This window comes from Dipodomys spectabilis, unplaced genomic scaffold, assembly GCF_019054845.1.
Source record: "Dipodomys spectabilis isolate Male_0828 unplaced genomic scaffold, ASM1905484v1 ptg000647l, whole genome shotgun sequence".
Taxonomy (NCBI): domain Eukaryota; kingdom Metazoa; phylum Chordata; class Mammalia; order Rodentia; family Heteromyidae; genus Dipodomys; species Dipodomys spectabilis.
The window spans coordinates 121,611-145,694 of record NW_024871324.1 but is presented as its reverse complement, the minus strand read 5'-3'; the positions used below and the strand labels follow the sequence as shown (position 1 = coordinate 145,694).

Genomic DNA, 24,084 nt, shown 5'->3' with positions numbered 1-24,084 from the left:
TCCTTTATGAACGTCTCTAAGACCCTCAAAGTCTATTCTTTTCTCTGATTTTTTTTTCCTTTCTTATTTTTATTGGTGCTGGGAGAGGGAACCCCAGGCCTCCTGCAGGGAGACCCTTCTCACTCACTCATTCATTCATTCATTCATTCGTTGGCTGTGGGGCTTGAACTTGGGGCTTGCACCCCGTGTCTGAGTCTCTTTGCACTCCAGGCTGGCACTCTACCACTTGAGCCACAGCGCCACTTTCTGGTTCTGAGTGGCTCATTGGAGCTCAAAGTCTCATGGGGATTTTTCTGCCCTGGGCTGGCTTTGAACCCCAATCCTCAGATCTCAAACTCCCGAGAAGCTGGGATGACAGGTGTGAGCCACTGGCCCCCGGCTATTTATTTTGGTGCCAATTGTGGGTCCTTGAACTCAGGGCCTGGGCGCTGTCCCTGAGCTTCTTTTGCTCATGACGCTCTACCACTTGAGCCACACTCCCAGTCCCAATTTTCCATTTTCCAGCCCCAATTTTCCACTTTCTGTGGCTAAGAACCCAACAAGCAGCCAAGGAAACTGCCGACCTGGCGCGCCACTTAAGAACATCAACATTTATTTAACATGATAAAAAAGGAATGCGATATGAACATTGGCGTGGAAGGATCTTTCTGGAAGCGGCCTTTTGCACAGGGCAGGCGCTCGCTGTATGTACACGATGAAGATAATTACATTTGTACACAGACTAAGTACAGGACTGGAGGGATTTCTGGCTTATTGCTGTCCAAGTCTGTCGGCCCCGGGGGGGTGGGGGGTCCTGCGGGGGGATCGAACTTGGGAGTTTCTCCGAGGGGACGGGGAAGAAGTTAGGGGCCTGAGCACTCATGGCGGAGGAGGGGGGGGGGTGGCGTGGAGGGAGGAGGGAGGGCGGGTGGGGGGGGGGGTGGCGGTGATGGTGGGAAATGGGGGCACACCTCACGGGCATGAATGAGGTGGCATTGCGGAGGGACCAGTCCACGGCTGTTACAAATCAAGTGGGAGCCAAAGCAGTCCTGAAGAGATGGGGGGACGGGGGGGACCCAGGTCCTTGGAAATAATAACTAACGCTATGTAAGGAGAAGCCAAAGGGCTGAGCGGTAGAGACCCCAGGATGGAGGGGGCGGGGCTTGGCAGGTGGGGTGCAAGCTGGGGGGGGGCTACAGAGGGACCGGTGGGTGCTTAAAGCTGTTTGGAGACGGTTTTTTCCCCAGGAATGATCGGGTGTCGCTCGGTGAGTTTCAGAGAGTGAAGGCGTTCTGTACACGTCTTGTCATGGCGGTCGGGGTGGGGTGGCTGAAAAACAATGGGGGGGGGGGGTGTCCTGACCTCCCGCCCAGTCTCCAGTCCTGCTAGAGATCCAACAGATAACGGGGTGCGGGGGGGGGGGGGGGCGTGGATCAACATGCAGTTTTCACAAACTGCTTTTTTTTTTTGGTCAATTGTGGGACTTGAACTCAGGGCCTGGGCGCTGTCCCTGAGCTCTTTCGCTCAAGGCTGGTGCTCAACCCCTTGAGCCACAGCGCCAGTGCTGGTTTTCTGGTGGTTCACTGGAGATGAGTCTCATGGACTTCCCTGCCCGGGCTGGCCTCGAACCGTGATCCTCAGATCTCAGCCTCCTGAGTAGCTGGGATGACAGGCGGGAGCCAGAGGCGCGAGGCGAGCCCAGCTGCACTGTCCTGGGCGGATGGGATGGATCTAAGGTAGCCGCCGTGCTATCCCTGCTTCAGACACCTGCCCTCCCTGCCCCCCTGCCCCCCTCCTCCCGCTGCTCTCCTCCTGTAGCGCCAACAATGAGTCCCGGCAGGCCTTACCTGGGGTCTACACGCACATGAAGTGTGACCCTTCGGGGAGCTCTGTCTGCAGGGGTGGCTCTGGTGACGAGGGCTCGGGAGATGGGGTCAGACTTGGCACTGGAACACAGAACACACGGTGGGGTGGGGCGTGAGGATGAACAGGAAGAGGCGGGGCGGGCGGCGGGCGGCGGAGGCCACTGCAAACCGTAAAGGAAACCACGGCCAAAGGGCCGGCGAGGGCCGGGCCGCAGCTTGGTGGCAAAGCACTTGCCTAGCAAGTGTGAGGTCCTGGGTTCGATTCCCGGTCCCGAAACAGAAAAGACCAAGAAGAATGATGACGCTGATGATGGTAACAATGGTAAGCTGGGCAGGTGGCTCAGTGGTAGAGCGCTTGCCTGGCGTGCATGAGGCTCTGAGTTCGATTCCTCAGCACCACATAAACCACAACCAAATTACATTAATGAGGTTTTTTTTTTTAAAAGATAGTAAATAAGCTGTGAAGAGGCAAAAATCATGGGGAAAGGGGGGTGGGCACAGAGATTGGAGGAGAGGAGGGAATGGGAGGGGGAGAGGGGGAGAGGGAGAGAGAGAGGAGGGGAGAAGGGGAGATAGAACAGCACGGAACACCTTCTGCTTATTTTTTTGTCAGTCCTGGGGCTTGAACTCGGGGCCTGGGCGCTGTCCCTGAGCTCTTTCACTCCAGGCTGGTGCTCTACCACTTGAGCCACAGCGCCACTTCTGGTTTTCTGGTGATTCATGGGAGATCAGTCTCACAGACTTTCCTGCCCTGGGCTGGCCTTGAACCGTGATCCTCAGATCTCAGCCTCCTGAGTCGCTGGGATGACAGGCGGGAGCCACTGGCACCTGGCTCTGCTGCTGCTTTTTTGTTTTCTTGTGCCAGTACCAAGATTTGAACCTCCACTCTTGCCAGAGGGAGGAGCTCTGGCACCCAAGACCTACCGGCGGGCGTCTGACTCTCTCTCGAGGCCTCGGGAGTGGGCTCACGGGAAGCCGCAGGCTCTTCCTGGTCAGGAGCACTGCTTTTGGAGTCTTCTTCAGGGCTGTCTAGTGCTTCGTGGTTCGTGATCCGCCCGTCGTCTCCGGGGCTGTGGGAAACGGTGCGCTGTTTACGCATGCTGGACAAGGGCCTCCACTTTTCTTGAGATGGGATCATCCAGTGCGGGCCTCCCTAGTCCCCTCCTCCCCGCTCAGCCTCCCCCGTGCTAGGGTTATTGGTGTCAAACCCACTGTATTCGGGGTAGTGGTGGCGGTGGTGGGGCTTGAACTCAGGGCCTGGGCGCCGAGTTCTTATTATAAAGGGGATGTACAGAGGGGCCGGTTACACAGCTCCTCCTGCTCTGAGTTACCTGCATGTCACTCCAACAGGGTCGGATTCCTCGCTCCTTTCCTTGTCCCCCGATTCCTCAGAGTTTAACCCTTTCGGCTCAGGGGCGAAAAGCACACCATACAGAACATTCTCCGTTCTCTTCAACTACGAAGGAAGAGACACATGGTTTCTAGTGTGTTCTTACCACCTGAATACCAGGCAATCTAAATGTTTCAAATAGCCAGGTACTGATAGCTCCCGCCTGTCATCCCAGCTGCTCGGGAGGCTGAGATCTGAGGATCGAGGTTCAAAGCCAGCCCGGGCGGGAAAGTCTGTGAGACTCTGATTGCCAATGAACCACCAGAAAACTGCAAGTGGAGCTGGGGCTCAAAATGGTCGACAAAAACCAAACACCCCCAAAATAAAGACACAACAAAAACATCCGTACCAAGTGACTTCAAATCATGCACCAAATATTTAGTGGCTAAAAAAATTCTAGATTGGAGTATATTGAAATCATTATTAACATTTCCTATCAGCTCATCCTAGAATTCTAGTAGCAATCCTGTCATTGAATTGGCAATGCTTTATTCTAACTTTGATTATACTCTGCATTTTCTTCTTGTTTTGCTGGTCCTGGGTTTGAACTCAGGGCCTAGGTGCTGATCCTAAGCTTCTTTTGCTCAAGGCGAGCACTGTACCACTTGAGCCATAGCACCACTTCTGGCTTTTTCGGTGTGTGTGGTACTGAGGAATCGAACCCAGGGCTTCATGCATGCTAGGCGAGCACTCTACCACTGAGCCACACAGCCAGTGCCGTGTGTGTGAGCACAGATCCTGGGGTTTGAACTCAGTGTCTGGGCGCTGTCTCTTGGCTTTTTTTGCTCAAGGCTGGTGCTCTTCCACTCTGAGCCACATAGCACTTCTGGTTTTCTGGTGGTTCATTGGAGATCAGAGTCTCATGGACTTTCCTGCCCGGGCTGGCTTTGAACTGCGATCGTCAGCTCTCAGCCTCCCGAGCAGCTGGGATGACGGGTGGGAGCCGTGCACCCGGCTCACTGTGTTTTTCTGTGGTGGAGGCCCCGGCCTCTGACTGAAGCCACGCTCTGCGGCGTTTCTCTGGTGGGATCTCACGCTACCTCCTTGCCGGAGTCTGGACTTTGGGGCTCAGTGGTGATGACGGGAAGAGCGTCTTCCGTGGGGGATTCACGGGGTGGCTTCCCGTCGCTTTCCGTACTGACGGCGTCCGGCTCCTTCACGCCGTCGTCCCTCCTCCGAGGCTGCGGGGACACAGAGCATTCCCCCCGTGACTCCTCTGGGTGCTGGGAGTGCTGGATTACAGGAGTGCACTACAGCGCCCGGCCAAGTAGCTGGGCAGGGAAGGATGGGGCGCTGATGTGTGCGTGTGGCTCATGCCATTACAGATGGGATCCACCCAGGGCGGACCGCTGCGTGCTAAAAGACGGCCCGGAGGACACGACGGACAAACAAGGGCCATTTCTGTTCCTGTCTAGAAGGGACCGAGAACAAACCGGAAGTCACGGCACTGAGACTCTTGTGAGGCGAAGCGGAGCGCCACAGACGGCGGGCCTCGGCCTTCATTCTGATCTCTGCCATTCGGGTCACACTGAGTCAGGACACACGCACATTTCATTGGGAGGGAACTGTAGGCTATCTTGGTACTTTGCTTAATGGTGCCAGTCCTGGGCCTTGAACTCAGGGCCTGGGCGCTGTCCCTGAGCTGCTTTTGCTCAAAGCCGGCGCTCTACCACGTGAGCCACAGCACCACTTCCGGCTTTTTCTGCTTATGTGGTGCTGAGGAATCCAACCCAGGGCCTCAGGCATGCAAGGCAAGAGCTCTACCACTGAGCCACCTGCCCAGCCCAGCATTGTTTTTTTGGTAGTTCTTTGGAAATAAGAATCTCACAGACTCTCTGCCCAGGCTGGCTTTGAACTGTCATCCTTGATCTCAGACTCCTGAGTAGCTGGGATGACAGGAGTGCGCCTGGCATCTCGTTTTTTCTTGGTGTTTGTGCAGCAGGAAGATCAGGCCCGGTGCAGGCATCTCCACCGAGAACTCTGCCTCTCTGCTTCTCAAGGCCATGGAAGTTTAGTGAGCTGTCTTAAAAATACAAAGCAAAGCCGGGCGCCAGTGGCTCACGCCTGTCATCCCAGCTACTCAGGAAGCTGAGATCCAGAGGATCGTGGTTCAAAGCCAGCCTGGGCAGGAAAGTCTGTGAGACCATCTCGTCCCCAGTGTAGCCCTTTTCAAAGGACCAAAGCGCTGCTCTGCGATTGTAAAATCCAAGTCACGTGAGCCTTCAGACAGAAAATTCCAGGCCACTAACGTACCTGCACCATCCTGAAGGGGTTTTCCCTCAAGCTGGAGGGGCTGTGTAAGGGGGACGGGTCGGAAGCGCCCAGAACATTCCACCCTTTCTTCCTCTCCCGCAGGCAGGCCTGCTGATGCCGGCGGATCCGCTCCATCTGCTCCTCCACCGTCATCCGGGGCCGAGAACTTTCTGCCAGGCAGAGCTGCTCCACGGCGCTTCGCGGTCGCTCCTTGAAAACGACAAGGAGAGGTGTGAAGCCGGGTGAGCACTCAACACGGAGTCGCTTGGGGGGACGCAGCGTTGGAGAAACGCGGCAAGGTGAGCTCCTATGCTTCGCTTTCAAAACTCAGGAGGAGGCTGAGCTCTGAGGATCGGGGTTGGAGGCCAGCCTGGGCAGGAAAGTCAGTGAGACTCTCATCTCCAGTGAACCACCAGAAAACTGTAGATGGAGCTGTGGCTCACGCGGGAGAGCGCCAGCCTGGAGTGGAAGAGCTGAGGGACGGCGCCCAGGCCGTGAGTTCAAGCCCCAGGATGGCTGGGCAGAGCAGCAGCAGGGCAGAGGAGCTGGGGAGGGCGGGCAGCGGGGCTGCGCAGCTGGCGGAAGCTCTCTGGGGCTTCACGGAGATGGTGGGAAGGAGCCATGACTCACAGTGCAGGAATGAGTCACGGGCAGAGCCGCCCGCAGCACCCCCTGCCCTGCTTCCTGTGACCCACGCCGGCCTGGCCTTCCTGCTCCGGCTGGCACACGGCCACTCGGGCCCCGCCCCCGCTGGCCAATCCTCCGTGGCTTCCGGTTCTGGCCCTCCCTCCTCCAGGGGCGCCACGCCTGCCCTTCCCTGTTCGCCTTGTGACAAGGCCTGTGCCCAGTGGCTGCGACTTCCATCGGGGACCCGCATGTCTTCCAAGGCCGGCGCTCTACCACCTACTCTGCACCTTCAACCCTGGCTTTTTGCTGCTTCACTGGAGAGATAAAGAGTCTCTCAGACTCTCCTGTCCCCAGCTGGCTTCAAATCGTGATCCTCAGAGTTCAGCCTCCCGAATGACTGGGGTTACAGGCGTGAGCGCCCGGCCCTGGCACAGTGTACTTGAACTGACGGCCTCACACTCTGGAGGGGCTTTTATCATTTTAATTTTTGCCAGTCCTGGGGCTTGAACTCAGGGCCGGGGCGCTGTCCCTGAGCCTCTTTGTGCTCAAGGTTAGTGCTTGGGCCTCAGCAGCACTCCTGGTCTTTTGACTAGTCAATTGGAGGTACAGTCTCACGGACCTTCCTGCCTTGGCTGGCTTTGAACTGTGATCCTCAGATCTCAGCCTCCTGAGTCGCTGGGATACAGGCGGGAGCCACAGGTGCCTGACTCTTCAAGGGATTTCTCTCAGCCTCCAGGGCAGCCATCCAAGGAAAGACCCCACACGGGTCCACAGACGTGGCCCACAGACGGATGCCTCGATTATAGAACCTTTAGGAGTGGTCCTAAGGTGTTCACTGTCTAAACGTAATTGGAAGATGACCGCATCTTTCTTAGAAGAAAGAAAGAACTGGGTGAGTCACTAGAGGCGGTGGAGGGAGATAGGGAAGCCAGCAGGCTGGCCTGGGGAACTTCGAGAACGCTCATTTCTAGTCCAGTACCGTGCTGAGGTCCAGCACCTTCTTGGTTTTCCTCAAGGTCACGTACGAAGCAATTGTGGAAGACTCGGGTGTCGGGGACTTGGTTCTGGGGGGGACGATCCCCACAGGAAAGTGCGGCCCTGGAAGGAAAGCAGACTTCCATGAAGCCCTGTTATCAAGGACAAAGCTGTGTGTGTGTGTGTGTGTGTGTGTGTGTGAGCGCACGCGCACGTGCCCGGCAGTCCTGGGGCTTGAACTCAGGGCCTGGTACTCTTCCCTCGGCTGTGTTGCTTAAGGCTGGTGCTCTACCACCTGAGCCACAGCTCCACTTCTGCTTTTTGCTGGTTCATTGGAGAGTCTCATGGCTGGCTTTTACCTGTGATCCTCAGATCTCAGCTTTCTGAGTAGCTGGGATTACAGGCGTGAGCCACCAGGGCCTGTTAAAAAATTAAGTTGCAGATTTTCCTCATATTCTTGTTTCCAGAGTTCACATATGTGGGGCTGGGCAGGTGGCTCAGTGGTGGAGCACTCGCCTAGCATGCATGAAGCCCTGGGTTCGATTCCTCAGTACCACAGACACAGAAAAAGCCAGAAGTGCAGCTGTGGCTCAAGTGGTAGAGGGCTAGCCTTGATCAAAAGAAGCTCAGGGACAGTGCCCAGAGTTCAAATTCCCCTATTCCCTGCACGGTGGTGCATGCCTGTAATTCCAGCACTCAGGAGCTGTCAGCTGTACCCAGCTCAGGCTACATGGTAGAATTCTAACTCAAAACAGGCAAAACCCACTGACTATTATCCTAGCTACGCAGGAGGCTGAGATCTGAGGATCACGGTTCAAAGTCAGGCAGGGCAGAAAAGATCGTGAGACTCTTTATCTCCAATGAACCACTAGGTGGCGCTGTGGCTCAAGTGGTAGAGGGCCCCACAACTGACCAACAATCACACACACACACACACACACACACACACACACACACACACACACACACACACACACACACACACACACACACACACTATAAAAAACACAAAACAGGAAAAGGGATGATGGGGTCTTGGGGGGGCTGACCTTTGATGGCTGCGGTTTCGGCCTCTGACACAGGCTCAGATTTTTCTTCGCCATTAGACTCATCAACCTCTGCCACTGTGGTTAACTCAGGCTCACTCTTGTATAGCCTATAATCGGGACCCTGGGAAGGAAAGAGCAGCCATGATCAAACCCCACAAGGCTCGGGCTGCGTGGCAAACTCGCTGGTGAAACCCTGGCTAGCTTCTACCAGGTCTTGGTGTCTAATCGGCAACATTTACATGAAATTCCCGGGAAACACTGCAGCACTGGAAACCACACAATGGATATGCGCATGATGAATAAGCAGAAAGAAACAAAACAAAACCTTAACTCGTTTTAACCTGTTTTGCTGGGCATCAGTGGCTCCCGCCTGTCATCCCAGCTACCCAGGGGGCTGAGATCTGAGGATCACGGTTCAAAGCCAGCCTGGGGCAGAAAAGATCGTGAGACTCTTATCTACCATGAACCACCAGAAAACCGGAACTGGAGCTGGGGCTCAAGCGGTAGAGCGCCAGCCTTGAGTGAGAGAGCTCAGGGATAGCGCCCAGGCCCTGAGTTCAAGACCCAGGGCCGACAAAACAAACAAAAAAATCCACACACTGACGTGCACCTCCCCACACCCAAAACTTCCAAGACTCTCGCCTCAGCCTTCCTAGTGCTGGGATTACAGGCGTGTGCCAATATGCTTGGCTGCAAAAATGTTTAAGTGGTGAAACTTTTTGTTTTACAATTAAGAATACTCCTGTGTTCTGTTGTTCTTTTGTGCTGGGATTTGGGCCTCTGGTAGCTACCTCTGAAGTCTTCAAGGTTACCGTAAATGAATTTTGGGGGGCAGTACTGAGGTTTGAACTCATGGCCTTGTTCATGGCGGGTGCTCTACCCCCCAGAGCCATGCCTCCAGTCTGGCTTTATTTTTTTGCCTAGCTCAAAGGGGATGGATTCTCCGGGGTGGGCTTGAACCAACGGTGAGCCTCTGCCTGCGGGCAGGAATTACAGGCATGAGCCACAGATAGAGGTCACATTCTTCTCAGGATCACCAAGGCCTAAAAGTCATTTTGTAATCCAGTAAGTTTTCACTGTGAGACGGGGTGTGAAGGAAAGTCCCCCGAAGCGCTGAGTTCTTGTTAGTGAGCACCATTTCTTTTGGGGCGGGGTGGGGGTGGTCACCAGTACTGAGGCCTGAACTCTGGGCCTAGGCTCTACAAGCGCCACGTCCGGTTTTCTGGTGGTTCACTGGAGATCAGAGTCTCACCGACTTTCCTGCCTGGGCTGGCCTCCAACCACGATCCTCCAATCTCAGCCTCCTGAGCCAGCTGGGAGGACAGGCAGGAGCCACCAGCCTAGACCTGGCTACGATTTGAACTCTGGGTAAGAGAACTGGTTCTGGCGTTCTGGTTATTGACCTTTCTTAGTTCACCTCTATGCTTTTATATCCTAAACAGGGCCTTGACAACGGGGGCTCTATCAGTGTGTGCCCGGCCAGCATGTTCCAAAAGGAAAGACTCAAAGCAAGAACAAAAGCGCTACCACACAATCATTCCAGTGAGAAAAACCATGATAAATACGAGCAGGCTAAAACAGCAGACGGGAAAAACCAAACCAAAACCCAGCAACGAATGATGATGATCTTCTATGGAAATGACAGCGCTCCGGCTACAACAAGTAGGGTGACCAGAAAAAACACAATGGGGAGGAAAAAAAAAAAAAAAAAAAAAAGCAAGGAAAAAAAAAAAAAAAAAAAAGCTTGAGTATGCAAACGAAGGAACTTTCCAGAAAGGGCGAGGGGGCGGGACCCGGTGGCTGCTGGGGCCACTTACGCAGTGAGGTCCATTTCTTGGATGTCCTTGAGCTTGAGGCAGCCTCTTGTCCTCAGGCAGATGCGCTAGGTCCCTGCTATAACAGAGCAAGGAGCGGCTATCACTGCACAGAGGGGGGGGGATGGGAGGATGCTCGGTAAAGTCATAAGACCGAGGAAGTGGAGGCCGAGGGGGGGCGCTCTCCTCTTCCTAAGGATTGTAGAAGTCACCTTGTTTAGACAGGCACAGTGAAGTCAGCATCGCTAAAGTCTTTGCAACGGTACAGTAAATTCACATTCACACGTTGAAAGGGACACTGCCAAGCCAGAACTCGGGGTGGGGGGAAGAATAGGAACTTTGGCCCTCCCACCCCACACCCTTAAAAAAAAAAAAAAGAAGAAGAAGAAAAGGTCAGAAGAGCCAGCTATTGGGTTTCCCCGCACGGCCACTTCTGGGTTGAGCTTGCCGCGGTAGTAAGTTAGCTTTAGTCAGTTAGCGATAGTAAGTTAGCTTTAGTAAGTCAGCGGTAGTACGTTAGCTTTCCCACTGCAGCTCCACTGTGTGAAATGACCAAGTTTCACCTTAAAAGAAGAAGAAAAAAAAAAGAATCTTGCCCCATGCTGGTGGCTCATGATCGTGGTTCAAAGCCAGCCTGGGCAGGAAAGTCCATGAGACTCTGATCTCCAATAAACCACCAGAAAACTGAAAGTGGCGCTGTGGCTCAATGGTAGAGCACCAGCCTGGAGCTGAGGGGCAGCACCCAGGCACGGAGTTCAAGCCTCCCCCTTTATTAAAAAACCCCTTTCTCTTAGGTTTCTGCATCAGTCGAGCGTAAGGACCTCGTGTTTGGGTTGACAGTATCTCTTTACAGCGATCATTTCTCTACATCACCCGTAACAGAGAAGCAACACATCTATCAAGCATCCTACAAACTTTACCGATGAAAAGTATGCATTCTAAGTATGCAGAGCACTCAGAAAAAGCATGACAGAGTTAATTTCAATACACACAAAAAGCAGTGATTTTTTTTCTTTTCTTTTGAAGAAAGACTCATGTTAGACACACCCAATTCCTGAACCAATAAAATCCCAACACCAAAACGATTTCACTATATTAAAAAGAAATTGTGTTACGTAAACAGACTTAAATCCCTTCTCATTTCACAGGTGAAATGCTTTAGGCGACCGCTCCAGTTATACAACAGACTTAAATTCCTTCTCATTTCACAGGTTAAACACTTTAGGCGACCGTTCCAGTTATGAAACCAATGAGACTCACCTCACTCCTGTACTTAACTGTGGAGAAGGGCTTTGACCCTGTCACACCTATGAGAAAAAAATTAAGACCCTGTAACTACTCACAGTAAACACAGTTTTCCCCCATGAATGGAGCTTGAACTCAGAGCCTGTGCCCTGTTCTTCTGCTCAAGGCTTAGCACTCTACCACTTCAGCCACAGCGCCACTTCTGGCTTTTTGGTGGTTAGCTGGAAATAAGAGTCTCACAGACTTTCCTGCCCAGCCTGGCTTTGAACCACGGATCCTCAGATCTCAGCTTCCAACGCTCAGCTAAACACATCTCTCTCTACCTACAGAAAGAATCATTTCTTTTTTTTTCATGGTACTGGGATGTGAGCTGTAGGAAATAATGATTGGTAGTCCATTCTTTCCTTTTTTTCCTTTGCCACATGCCCAGACCCTTTTTTTTGTTTGTTTTTTTTGTAGTCTACCACTTTCTTCTGCTAGTAGTAGGCCTCCTCCTCCTAAGCAACATCATGTTGTTTAGGTTGTATACCTAGCTTTGAAAATGGACCAGGGTCTGGCAAGGTGGCGCAGTGGTAGAGTACTCGCCTAGCATGCATGAAGCCCTGGGCTGATTCCACAGTACCATATACACAGAAAAAGCCAGAAGTGGTGCTGTGGCTCAAATGGTACAGTGCTAGCCTTGAGCAAAAGAAGTTCTCGGACAGTGTCCTGTGCCAGAGTTCAAGCCCCAGGACTAGCAAATGCAAACACACACACACACACACACACACACACACGACCTGAAGGGACAAAGCCTACTTCTAAAATTCAACCAGTCTGAAAAGGGAGTTCAAATTACTCAATAGAAAATAAAAAGCTGGGCGCTGGTGGCTCATGCCTGTAATCCCAGCTACAGGAGGCTGAGATCTGAATACTGTGGTTCAAAGCCGGTCTAGGCATCAAAGTCCATGACAGGTTCTTTTTGTTTTGTTTTTGGCTGGTCCTGGGGCACTGTCCCTGAGCTTCTTTGCTCAAGGCTGGTGCTCTTCCACTTGAGCCACAGCGTCACTCCCAGCTTTTTTCTGAGTAGTAGGAGTCAAGAGTCTCATGAACTTTCCTAGCCTCCAGTATCTAGGATTATAGGCGTGAGCCACTAGCGCCCAACTTTCTAGGAGACTTATCTCCAATGAACCACCAGAAAACCGGAAGTGGAGCTGTGGCTCAACGTGGTAGAACGCTAGCCTTGAGTAGAGAGAAGTTCAGGGACAGTGCCCAGGCCCTGGGTTCAAGGCTCACCACTGACCAAAAAAAGAAGAGAATTAGACTGCCATACTTCATACACTCCACACCAAGGCAGAAGGAAGTAGGTGGAAGACAAAAGCCCTCCCTGGTCCATACCCAGGTATGGCTGCTGACCAGAAGTCTCTTCATTACTTCCTGTCTATTACTTCCTTTCTGCATCTAGCCAACATGCTTCTCCTAGGTTTGCCTGAAGCAGGGTCTGGATGTGTAGGCTGGGATGGCCTTGAACTTGTGGATCCTCCTACCTCCGCCGCCGGGATTACAGGTGTGCACTAACCTCCTCAGCTCACTTACATGACATGAACGTCAATGAGCAGAGTCCTTCCGGCTAGAGGGAGCCGGCTCGGCCCCCCTTACGCACCCGGTTCCCAGGAGCCTCTCTGCTGCTTGTGTTTGCTGAGGCCTTCCATTACGTCTTGGATCCTCCACATTTCCTTCTGGACCTGTGCGCGCTGAATTCCGGCCGACTCCGTCTGCTGGAGGAAATGGACAGACCACGGGGGGGGGGGGGGGGGTCCGCGTGAGAAATTCTGCTAGGCAGATGTTGGAACATAAGAACAGCAGTGCAGAGAGCTTGTGTCCTATTTAGCATGATCCTACGGGATTCTGTAGGGTGACATTTTCAGTGGCAAAGAGAGAAAAAGATGGAACTTTTCAGACTCAAATAGACCAGTCTTCATTTTTTTTTTTCTTTCTTTTGTCAGGTTTGAACTCAGGGCCTGGGCGCTGTCCCTAAGCTTTGATTCAAGGCCAGTGCCCTACCACTTTGAGCCACAGCGCCATTTCTGCTTTTCTGGTGGTTCACTGGGGAGAAGTCTCAGGGACTTTCCTGCCTGGGCTTTGAACTGCGATCCTCAGATCTCAGCCTCCTTAGCTGCTAGGAATGATAGGCATGAGCCACCAGCGCCTGGCCTGTTTTCCATTTTTGCAGAGTTTTACCTAGTGTTCTTCACGAGCTTAAGAAATTGAGACTAATTTGAAGGGACTAAATATGAAGCTGTGTACTGACGGAGCACACTTGTTACCCAGCTATTAAGAGCACCCTGATTCCAGGCCCAGGCTGGGCAGGTGGCTCAGTGGTACAGTGCTCGCCTAGCATGCACGAAGCCCTGGGTTCGATTCCTCAGTACCACATACACAGAAAAAGCCAGAAGTGGTGCTGTGGCTCACGTGGTACAATGCTAGCTTTGAGCCAAAGAAGCTCAGGGACAGCGCCCAGGCTCTGAGTTCAAACCCCACAACTGGCAAAAAAAAAAGAAAGAGAAGAATAAAAGATCTGGGCCAGTCCAGGCAAAAAAGTTCAAGAGACCCCATCTGAACTGAAAGAGCTGGGCGTGGTGGTGCACAGCCGTAGCGGGACACATAAATAGGAGGATGGTGGTCTTGGCTGGTCTAGGAAAAAGACAGCCTCCCCTTCAAAAGGCACTAGGCCAGTGGTGCATGCAGAACGCCACCTGCACAGTCAATGTAAAGTCATGAGTTCAAGTCCCAGTACTGTTGAAAAAAAAAAAAAAAAAAAAGTAGAGGAGAAAGGTTAAAAATAGGAAACAAAACCAGAAAGCCAGGGCCATCTTCAGCTCCTGTGAAGCTGGTATCATAGGTGTCCACCACCACGCTCGGCCTTTGTTATTGTTTTAAAAGATTGTTTTTTTCTGGCCCTCCTGGGGCTTGAACTGTGGGCCTGGGCGCTGTCCCTGAGCTTCTTTTTGCTCAAGGTGAGTGCTTTGCCAACTGAGCTACAGCGCCACTTCTGTTTTACTTATTTGCCTTTTTTATTTAGTCGTTTATCGGGGATAAGAGTCTCCTGGCTTTGAACCACTATCCTCAGATCTCATCCCCGAGTAGCCGGATTACAGGGTGCGCCCCTGGTCCCCGACTTAGGATCTGGAGTCAGGAGGCTGGGTAGTACCGAGGGACCAGACCGTGTGTCTCTAATGTAAAATCAATTCATGGAATGCAACTCACGACCAGTGACCCAGAAGGACTCGGGGTGGGGGAGGGAGGGGGGACTGAGGTCAAATTTACAGGAGCAGCTGATGAAGAGTCGGGGTGGTTACCCAGGTGCACAGAAGTGACAACCTCAGATCCCATAGAGAAGCCGCCCGCCCTACCTGAACTTCTCCCAGGCGGTCCAGCTGTTCCTGCATCTGCTTCCGGGTGACCGTGACGTCATACTCTAGCTTGTCGTACTCCCTCCACGCCCGCTCCAGCTCCTGCAACCAGAGCATCCATTACTGCAATGGGCAGCGCCTTTCTAGACGTTTCTACGGGGGGGAAGGGGATCCAACCTCCTTTTCCTTTGCCTCCTCTCCCCCCTCATTCAGTTAAGAAATCCGGAGACAATTTAAATATTGATACTGTGTTCTGTTGTATCAGAAACATAAAAGTACCAAAGGTGAACACCAGTGGCTCACACCTGTCATCCCAGCTACTCAGGAGGCTGAGATCTGAGGATCGGGGTTCAAAGCCAGCCTGGGCAGGAAAGTCTGTGACTATTTCCAGTAAAACACTGGAAGTGGAGCTTTGGCTTAAGTGTCAGGGCGCTAGTCTTGAGCGAAAAAGCTCATGGACAGCGTCCAGGCCATGAATTCAAGTCCCAGGACCAGCGTACACATGTGTACACACACACATACACCCTTGATTTATGGTTAGTTATTAGTTAAAACACTTTAACAATCTAGAGTGCCACCTCCTAAGCGAAAAAGCCATGAAGAGGGCTAGGCAGGTGGCTCAGTGGTAGAGCGCTTGCCTTGCATGCCTGAGGCCATGGGTTCGATTCCTGAGCACCACATAAGAAAAAGCTGGAAGTGGCGCTGTGGCTCAAGTGGTAGAGCGCTAGCCTTGAGCTGAGGAGCTGAGGGACAGTGCCCAGGCCCTGAGTTCAGGCCCCACGACCAGACCAAAAAAAATGAAGACAGTACCTAGGCTCTTAGTTCAGACCCCAATACTGACATGCAAAATAAGATCCATCCCAACAACTCCCTCCCTTTCTTTTCTTTTTTTGCCATCCCAGACGTGGGGCTCAAGGCTGGCACTCTACCATGTGAGCCACAGCTCCACTTCTGGTTTTTTGGTGGTTCACTGAAGATAAGGGTCTCAGGGACTTTCCTGCAGGGGCTGGCTTTGAACCGAGATCCTCAGATCTCAGCCTCCTGAGGAGCTGGGATGACAGGTGTGAGCACCAGTGCCTGACTGATTTTTGCTTTCTAGGCAAGGTGCCTCTGCCTCGCCCGGCGTGGCCTCGAACCCGTGTCCCTCTCCGCCATGGCCCCAGGTGTGGGGTGCGGGACTCACCGCGGTGGCCCGCGAGAGCTCCCGGCAGGTGCTCAGCAGCCCGTTCTGCAGGTCATCTCTCTGCAGCAGCACCGTCTGGATGGCGGCGGGGTTGTCCGCGTTGGTCTCGATCTCCTGGCTGGCGGACAGCAGGGCCTGCTCCAGCGTGTACTGCGGACAGAGCGGGCCCCGGTGGGTCGCGGCCGGTGTGCTGTGCTGCCCTCCGCACGGCGGTGACCGCCCTGGTCAGGCCCCGGAGGCCACGGCTAACGGCCACCTACCTTCTCCTTGTGCAGCTGCCACAGCCGGTCCTCCAGGGCGCGCACCACCTTGTCCTGTTCGCAGAGGCGGCTCAGCTTGGCCTGGGCGGAGGGGAGGGCGCCTTTCGTTAGTCATCTTTGTGTTTGATTGCAATTGTGTTTTGGGGGTACAAGGGCGGGGGGAGGGAGTCCCAATCCTGAGTCTTGAACTCAGGGCCTGGGCGCTCTACCACTTGGGCCACAGTTCCACTTCCGGTTTTCTGGTGGTTCACTGGAGATGGCTCCCACGGGCTTTCCTGCCCTGGGCTGGCTTTGAACCGCGATCCCCTAGATCTCGGCCTCCCGAGCGGCTCTCTGCTCTGCAGCTCCAGCTGCCCGGGTGGCCTGGGAGTGAGATCAGGCCGAGGCCTACGGAGACCCGCGGCTGAACAGCACAGGGCGGGCGGCGGCTCCCGCCTGTCAGCCCGGCCGCTCGGGAGGCTGAGATCGGAGGATCGCGGTTCGAGGCCAGCCTGGGCAGGACAGTCCGTGAGCCTCTGATCTTCCATGAACCACCAGAAAAGCCGGAAGTGGCGCCGAGGCTCGGGTGGTAGAGCGCCCGCCTGGAGCTGCAGAGCTGAGGGACGGCGCCCGGGCCCCGAGTTCGAGCCCCAGCAGTGACAAGCCCCCAAATCCGCGGCCCCCCCCCCGGGGTTCCCGGGGCCTCGCGGGGTGACTCACGTCGGTGTCCGCCTCGTCGGGCCTGCAGCGCTGCAGCGCGCCTCCGTCCTGGGACAGCTGCGGAGAGAGGGACGCCCGGGCCTGAGACGCCGCGGCGCCGCGCGCGCCTGCGCACGCGCGAGGCCGCCACCGCCGGCGCACTGAGCATGCGCACGCAGGAAGGCGCGGCTCACGGCGGCTGCGCAGACGGGGCCAGCCCAACCAGGCCTGGCTCATCACACTGAGCCATGTGTGCGCATGCGCGAACGTGCCACTCACGGCGGCTGCGCAGACCTGTCCAGTCCAACCAGGCCTGGCTCATGGCACTGAGCATGCGTGAACGTGCCGCACGCTCACGGCGGCTGCACAGACGGGGCCAGTCCAACCAGGCCTGGCTCATCGCACTGAGCATGCGCGAACGTGCCACTCATGGCGGCTGCGCACACCGTCCAGTTCAACCAGCCCAGGCTCCACGGCCACCACCGTAACGGCACTGAGCACGTGCACACGCAAACCATGCCGCTCAGGGCGGCTGCGCAGACGGTCCCGTCCCACCAGGCCTGGCTCCTGGCACCGAGCATGCGCACACGCGCACGTGCCACTTACTCGCGGCTGCGCAGACGGCCCCGTCCCACCAGGCCTGGCTCCACAGCCTCGATCATCATCGCACGAAGCATACGCACACGCACACCCTGCAACCCCGCCCGGCTCCGTAGCCACGGCCTGGATCGCACCGAGCATGCGCACACGGACGTGCCGCCCACCGCGGCCGCGCAGCCCCATCCGGCCCAGCCATGTCCCGCAGCCACGACTGTCATCGCACTGGGCATGCGCACACGCGCACCCCGCGACCCGGCTCAGCTCGAGCGCCACGGCCCGGATCGCACCGAGCATGCGCACACGGACGTGCCGCTCACGGCGGCTGCGCAGACGTGTCCCCCCCCCCCCCGCCCCCACAGCCACGGCAGCATCTGCACCGAGCACGCGCGCGTACACACGCACACACACGGAGAAGAGCAGCAGCACACGTACACAGTACAGACTTATCTTGTTCTTCTGTCTCAAGAACTGGAAAGGCAAGGGGGGGGAGGCGGGGTTTAATGGCGGCTGGTGGTCGCGCATGCGCAGCCCCGGAGCCTGCGCGGGGGGGGGGGGAGGGGAGCCCGGGGGGCCGGCACACGCACGCACGCACGCACGCGCGCGCACGCACCCCCACCCCCAGACGCGACCCCTCCGGCCTCGCACTGCGCGTGCGCACGGATCCGGCGCTGTCTCCGCGTGCCAGCGCGTGGCCGCCCGCCCCGCCCCGCGGCGGCGAGGGGGCACCCGGATGGACCCGCGGCCCCCGCCGCGCGCATGCGCGCGCGCGCGAGGCTCATGCAGGAGGAGGGTGGCCGCGCACGCCGAGGAGCGAACACGGCGCTCGCGCGGACGCGACATGAAAAATGAATCTCGGGGCCCCTCGCTGCCTCGCTTTGCTTTGGGGGCCCGGGCGCCGTCCCTCAGCGCTGCCGCTCCAGGCGGGCGCTCTACCGCCCGAGCCACGGCGCCACCGCCGGCTCTTTGCTGGTTCGCGGGAGACGCTCCTGCCCGGGGCCGGCCTCGAACCGCGGTCCTCAGCGCTCGGCCTCCCGATCCTCTGCTTCGTTCCAAGGGGCGGGGGAACCGGCTGGAGAACTGTTAGCCGGCGTCTTTACCGGGTAAGTTGGTGAAAGAAAACGGTTCCGCAAACCCGGCGTGGCGCGTGCGCGTGGCGCGTGCGCACAGCCCGCCGCACGGGCCTGCAGGCGGGCCCTGCTCCGCGGGAGCGGGGCCGCTCGCTCAGGCCCCGGCCCGGGCCACCGAGGCTTCAGGTTGGGACTGAGACAGCGACCCCGGGTCTACAAAACAAGAACCCGGGCGGCGCCGGCGCCCGCCTGCCACCCCGGCCCCTCAGGAGGCTGAGACCTGGGGATCGCGGTTCGAAGCCAGCCCGGGCAGCAAAGTCCCTGAGACTCAGATCTCCCATGAACCACCAGAAAACCGGCCGTGGCGCCGTGGCTCAGGTGGTAGAGCGCCCGCCTGGAGTGACAGAGCTCAGGGACGGCGCCCGGGCCCCGGGTTCAAGCCCCAGCATGGAACGTTCCCGCTCCCCCCCCACCAGCACCGCCACAACAAACACACGACAGAAAAATCCACGTCTGCTGCTGCATCGATGCAGAAAGGAGAACCAATAAAATGCAGGCTACGATTGCTGTCTCAATGACGTAACGACATGAAAGAAAACGCTACCTACCCCGCACACCAAAATGCCTCTGATCTCAACTCAACTTAGCAGTCCACAAAACTGGGGTATGGAGAGATTTGAAAACACTCGATGTGTTGCCAGTGGTGTCAGTGTTTTATAATCGGTTGACTTTTTGTTGTTGGTGGTGGTCCTGGGGCTTGAACTCAGGGCCTGGGCGCTGTCCCGAGCCTCTTTGTGCTCAGAGCTAATGCTCTACCACTTGAGCCACAGCGCCACTTCCGGTTTTCTGGTGGTTCATGGGAGGTAAGAGTCTCATGGACTTTTCCTGCCCTGGACTGGCTTTGAACTGCGATCCTCAGATCTCAGCCTCCTGAGTCGCTGGGATGACAGGCGGGAGCCACGAGGTCCAGCTCCTATGCCACCGTTTTGTGGCTGTCTCCTTAGGGAACCGGGAAGACTTCCCAGCCCTTTATAAGCACTGTCCCGGCCCGGCCTCTGTCCCTGCACTGGGCTCGGACCCCTCCCCAACCCCACATTCATTTTTCATGGGAGGCAGCGCGTTTCTCCTCGGTGCGGTGGTGGAAGATGGCGGCAGGCCAGAGCGCAGTGCGGATGCTGTGCGGAACACACGGATGGATGATGTCAGGGACAGGACACACAGACACACAGAGCGACGGGTGGAGACGTACACGTACACGACGCGGCGACCGGGCACAGGGTGCCTAGAAAAGCCAGCCAGCCTCGTGAGCCGCCTGTCTGCCCTATCTGACCATCTACCTGCCTACCTACCTGCCCAATCTACCTATCCATCCATCCATTCTATGTATGCATCTATCCATCCAATCTGTCTGTCTGTCTATCTGTCTGTCTATCTATCCATCCAATGTCTCTCACCATCTCTGTATGTATCTAACATCTAACCATCTATGTATCAATCCATCCGTCCATCATCTATCTATCATCTACCCATTTATCTATCAATTAGGTATGTATGTATTGCCAGGGCTGGGCTTCTTTTACTTTCCCACGTGAGCCACAGCACCACTTCCAGATTTTTCTGTGTATGTGGTACTGAGGAATCGAACCCAGGACTTCATGCATGCTAGGCAAGCGCTCTACCACTGAGCCCAGCCCGTATGTGTGTGTGTGTGTATGTATGTATGCATGCATGCATGCCTATTTATCTCTCTGTCTATCTATCATAATCACATGCCCGTGTCTTGGGGACTTGAACTCAGGGCCTGGGCGCTGTCCCTGAGCTTTTACACCCATGGCTGGTGCTCTACCACTCGAGCCACAGTTCCACTTCTGCCTTTTTGCTGGTTCACTGGAGACAGGAGTGTCATAAACGAGCCTGCCCGGGCTGGCTTTGAACTGTGAGCCTCAGATTTCAGCCTCCGGGGTGGGTAGGAGGACAGGCACCCCCCTCCTGTGTTAAGAAATGGCCCCCCCTGGAGGAGAGAAGCCAGGTGATAACAATTCCTACCCCAAAAGCCGTCTTTTAACAGTAACAGTTCAATGGCCCAGGAACAATCAGGATGGAGAGCCAAGCCATGCCCAGAAAGCGTGGATGAGGCGGGAGCGCCCCCTGGAGGCAGGGAGGACGCCACACACAAGAGCCAAGCGGGGTCCAGTCATTCACTGTCCAACACCTTACTTGCTGGTACAGCTGCGGTCTGAGCGCCGAGTTCTCGATCATGGTGTGTACCATGGTGATAACCGGTTCGTTCTCCTTCATCTAGTTCAAATCAGGAGGAACAGACGGCAAGCGTCAGTTTACGACACTGTCAATAGCCTCTTCCACGCCACGCCTCCCGCCGGGGTGCGCATAGCACAGGTTTCCATCAACAGCTTCCCCCGAGGACTGGAGGCCGCACCCCTACAACCCCACGGGCGAACCCCAGCGCTACAATTCACGACCAGCCCTACGGATACAAGCACCCCAACAGCCACCGACAGTCTTGGGAGGAAAACGATCGTGGTAAATGGGAAGAAGAGTCGGGGTTTTGTGACTTGGGTAATGATTCTCCATTAGAACAAACGTCTCCACCTAAGGCTGTAGGGAGAATCACTCAACGTACGCAGCCAAGACCTGAGGCCTCGGCTCTGGAAGCCCTGTTCCCATCTCTAGCTGGGTGGTTCTCGATCACTTGCCTCTAACAAAGCTCTCCTCTCACTGGGCCAAATGTGGCGCCATGTCAGCCCAGCTACTCAGGAGGCTGGGATTCGAGGATCGTGATTTGAGGCCAGCTCTGGTGGGAAAGACTGGGAGACCCTTTATCTCCACTGAGCCACCAAAAAGCCTTCTGAGGAGCTAGGATTACAGGTGTGAGCTGCAGGGATGTCTTTGGAGCACACTCCCCTCCAGTTTCTGAGTTGAGGTATAAGTGTGTATAATAGATAATAGGGTCAAATAGGCTGCACTCTTTCAGTGTGTAGTGTCTCTGGGCCAGGGAGTTGAGGCTGAACCTTGAACTTCCTACAAGCAAGCCCCACAGCACAAAACGCTGCTTTCTGGCAGAAATGCAGGTGGCCACTGGTGACAAGTAGTAAGATAAGACAGGGTAACTGCTCCCGAGGAGGACAGCGTAATTACCGGTAATTACCGTAATTACCGTGGAAGCACCATGAAGGAGCACAGAAGCAGAATGCCAACTCCGCTGCCTACCAGTGCCATGCTGTCCTATTGAGTTTTCTCATGGGGGTTGGGCAGGTGGCTCGGTGGTACAGTGCTCACCTAGCATGCATGGAGTCCGGGGTTGGATTCCTCAGCATCACATTAGCAGAAAAAGCCCTAAGTGGCGCTGTGGCTCAAGAGTAGAGCGCCAGCCTTGAGCAAAAGAAGATCAGTAACATTGCCGAGGCCCTCAGCTCTTCAGCTCAAGGCTGGTGCTCTACCGCTTGAGCCACAGCGCCACTTCTGGTTTTCTGGTGGTTCCTTGGAGATCAGAGTCTCATGGACTTTCCTGCCCAGGCTGACCTCGAACCACGATCCTCAAGTCTTCAGCCTCCTGAGTAACTGGGATGACAAGCGTGAACCGCTGGTACCTGGCAAGCAGCAGCCTCTGCAGGGAATGCTGGAGTTTGGATGGGAGACCCGCTCGTTTCTAGAACTTTCCAACTAGCCACAATGAAGGTGTTTTGTGGGAAATGTCGAGCATGTTTCTCTTTAGGATGAACACTTAAAGAAGAACACACCTTCTACAGGGTCATCCGAATGCAAAACCTCTCTTTAAAGAGAAGAAGGTGCGGGCTGTGGTGTTCCCAGAGAGACAGAACGTTCTAGAACATTCTGCAAGCCTGTCTCCTATCACCTTTGCAGAGTCAATTCTCTCTGGACACTTTACAACCGGCTGGAAGGGGCTCTCGCTTCACGTTTGCTCGGAGAAATGGCGGCTCACATCAGCGCCCTCACTTAGTACCGGACCAGATGACAGTGTAAGAGGAGCCAGTCCTGCTGCTGGCCCTGTCTCTGAACGGCAGCCACAGCGCTGCTGGGCTGCCAGGGGCGTTAAGGATCCGGTTCTGCTCGGTGGTGAAGCCCCAACGCCCAGCCAGGCAGGAGACGCCAGTCGGGAGCGAGGCCAGGCTACCAGGGGCTCCTCCACCGCTCCGGGGGAGAGCACGCCACACCCGCTCCTCTCCCGGCCTTCCTGCCCCTTGATTGTTATTTATCCAAGTTATTTTTTGGTGCTTTACCGTTTGAACCAGAGCTCCACTCCCAGCTTTGCTAATGACTCCCCTGCCTGGGCTGGCTTCAGACTGCGATCCTCAGACCTCAGCCTCCTGAGGAGCTGGGATTACAGGCGTGAGCCCCTGTCCCTTCCTGTGACTCAATCTCAGGGAGCAGCAATTGTTTCTTTTGGGGGGGGGGTGGTCTCTGTTCATGCACACCCCTCTACCTGAACGGCTACGGTCCTCCTCCACTTCCTGGTGTACCCCTAAATTCACTTGCTCAGTGTCTTTTGTCTGCCGCATGTTAAGAGTTCACCGAAGTGGCCCCAACCCGGTCGGCAGCTGGGGGAAAACCAGCATGGCCGCTCATGGGCGCTGCGCCCTCGGGTCGGGTACTACAGTCAGGAAGCGCAGAGTCCCACCTGGTGGTCCAGATACATGGTGTTCCTTTGCAGGTGATGGGAGAGCATTTCGTTCTGGGAGGCGCCGAGGATGGGAGGAGGAGGAGGAGAGAAGAGACAGACAGACAGACAGACAGACAGGAGAGAGAGAGAGGATGCAGAATTCATGAGCAGGCCCAAGGTAAAGCAGAGACCACAGGCCACAGCCCGTGTGCGCATGCTCCCTGGAAGAGGCCGATGGCGGGTGGCGCATGGTGTCTTCCAATGACTCAGCCGGGCCCTGAGGAGTCTGCCACGGCGGGGGTGGGGGATGGGAACCCACCCTTCTCTGGCTTTCCGGACTCAAGGTAGGAAAGGTGGCCCGCGCCCTCTTCCCGGCAGTATAGTACTCCTCAGTGGGGCGGCTGCGCGTCCCTGGAGGCTCTCGGGCCCTCTGAGAAACAGTTCTCTGTTGATTGGCACCAATGGCACTAGCAAGCTTGGGTATGTTACTTGATGATGGTCACTCAGCCATTCGCTGTTTTAGCAGATGTAGACATCATCATCATTACTATGATTATTATTATTGTTTTTGGTCGGTCACGGGGCTTGAACTCTGGGCCTGGGCGCTGTCCCTCAGCTCTTCAGCTCAAGGCGAGCGCTCTACCACTTGAGCCACAGCGCCACCTCTGGTTTTCTGAGTGGTTCACTGGCAATCAGAGTCTCACGGACTTTCCTGCCCGGGCTGGCTTTGAACTGCGATCCTCAGATCTCAGCCTCCTGAGTAGCTGGGATGACAGGTGGGAGCGGACGCCTGACTAGAGAAGCCTGAATTCTCCAAAGCTCACCAGGGGACCTCGTGGTGCCGAGGCCCTGGTCCCCACCCGGGGCTGACCGCTACGACCCGGGGGTGGATGGGATGGCGGATGAGCCGGATGGACGTGCTCAGGGCTGACCTTTGGGCTGTGGGCCTGGAGCTTGAGCTGCATGAGCTGCGCTAGCGTGTGCTCCCGAACGCTGCTCAGTTCGGCCTGCTGCCGCCTCAGCTGAATGAGCAGCAGCGTGAGCTCCTCCGGCTGGAGGGGAAGAAGC

The 24,084-nt window shown here is 55.8% G+C and overlaps 1 protein-coding gene across 5 annotated transcripts in view; it reads right to left on the bottom strand.

Annotated features, from left to right (window-relative positions):
* Positions 1 to 905: 905 nt before the first annotated feature.
* The window catches only part of Plekha5 (pleckstrin homology domain containing A5), a 95,154-nt gene continuing 71,975 nt past the window's right edge, over positions 906 to 24,084 (bottom strand). Inside the window, exons 14-31 of one of the 5 annotated variants that reach the window (XM_042671601.1) lie at positions 23,949 to 24,068; positions 23,035 to 23,088; positions 20,595 to 20,675; positions 16,732 to 16,788; positions 16,033 to 16,113; positions 15,773 to 15,922; positions 14,590 to 14,691; positions 12,840 to 12,951; positions 11,213 to 11,259; positions 9,956 to 10,144; positions 8,139 to 8,259; positions 7,094 to 7,212; positions 5,488 to 5,697; positions 4,275 to 4,415; positions 3,176 to 3,300; positions 2,769 to 2,914; positions 1,827 to 1,925; positions 906 to 1,308 (exon numbers count right to left, since the gene is read on the bottom strand). In XM_042671601.1, the coding sequence (XP_042527535.1) occupies positions 1,834 to 1,925; positions 2,769 to 2,914; positions 3,176 to 3,300; positions 4,275 to 4,415; positions 5,488 to 5,697; positions 7,094 to 7,212; positions 8,139 to 8,259; positions 9,956 to 10,144; positions 11,213 to 11,259; positions 12,840 to 12,951; positions 14,590 to 14,691; positions 15,773 to 15,922; positions 16,033 to 16,113; positions 16,732 to 16,788; positions 20,595 to 20,675; positions 23,035 to 23,088; positions 23,949 to 24,068 (1,947 nt within the window). In that variant the 3' untranslated portion in view covers positions 906 to 1,308; positions 1,827 to 1,833. Of the gene's footprint in view, positions 1,309 to 1,826; positions 1,926 to 2,768; positions 2,915 to 3,175; positions 3,301 to 4,274; positions 4,416 to 5,487; positions 5,698 to 7,093; positions 7,213 to 8,138; positions 8,260 to 9,955; positions 10,145 to 11,212; positions 11,260 to 12,839; positions 12,955 to 14,589; positions 14,692 to 15,772; positions 15,923 to 16,032; positions 16,114 to 16,731; positions 16,789 to 20,594; positions 20,676 to 23,034; positions 23,089 to 23,948; positions 24,069 to 24,084 lie in introns of all 5 variants that reach the window. The other 4 variants (XM_042671597.1, XM_042671598.1, XM_042671599.1 and 1 more) reach the window with 4 other exon arrangements.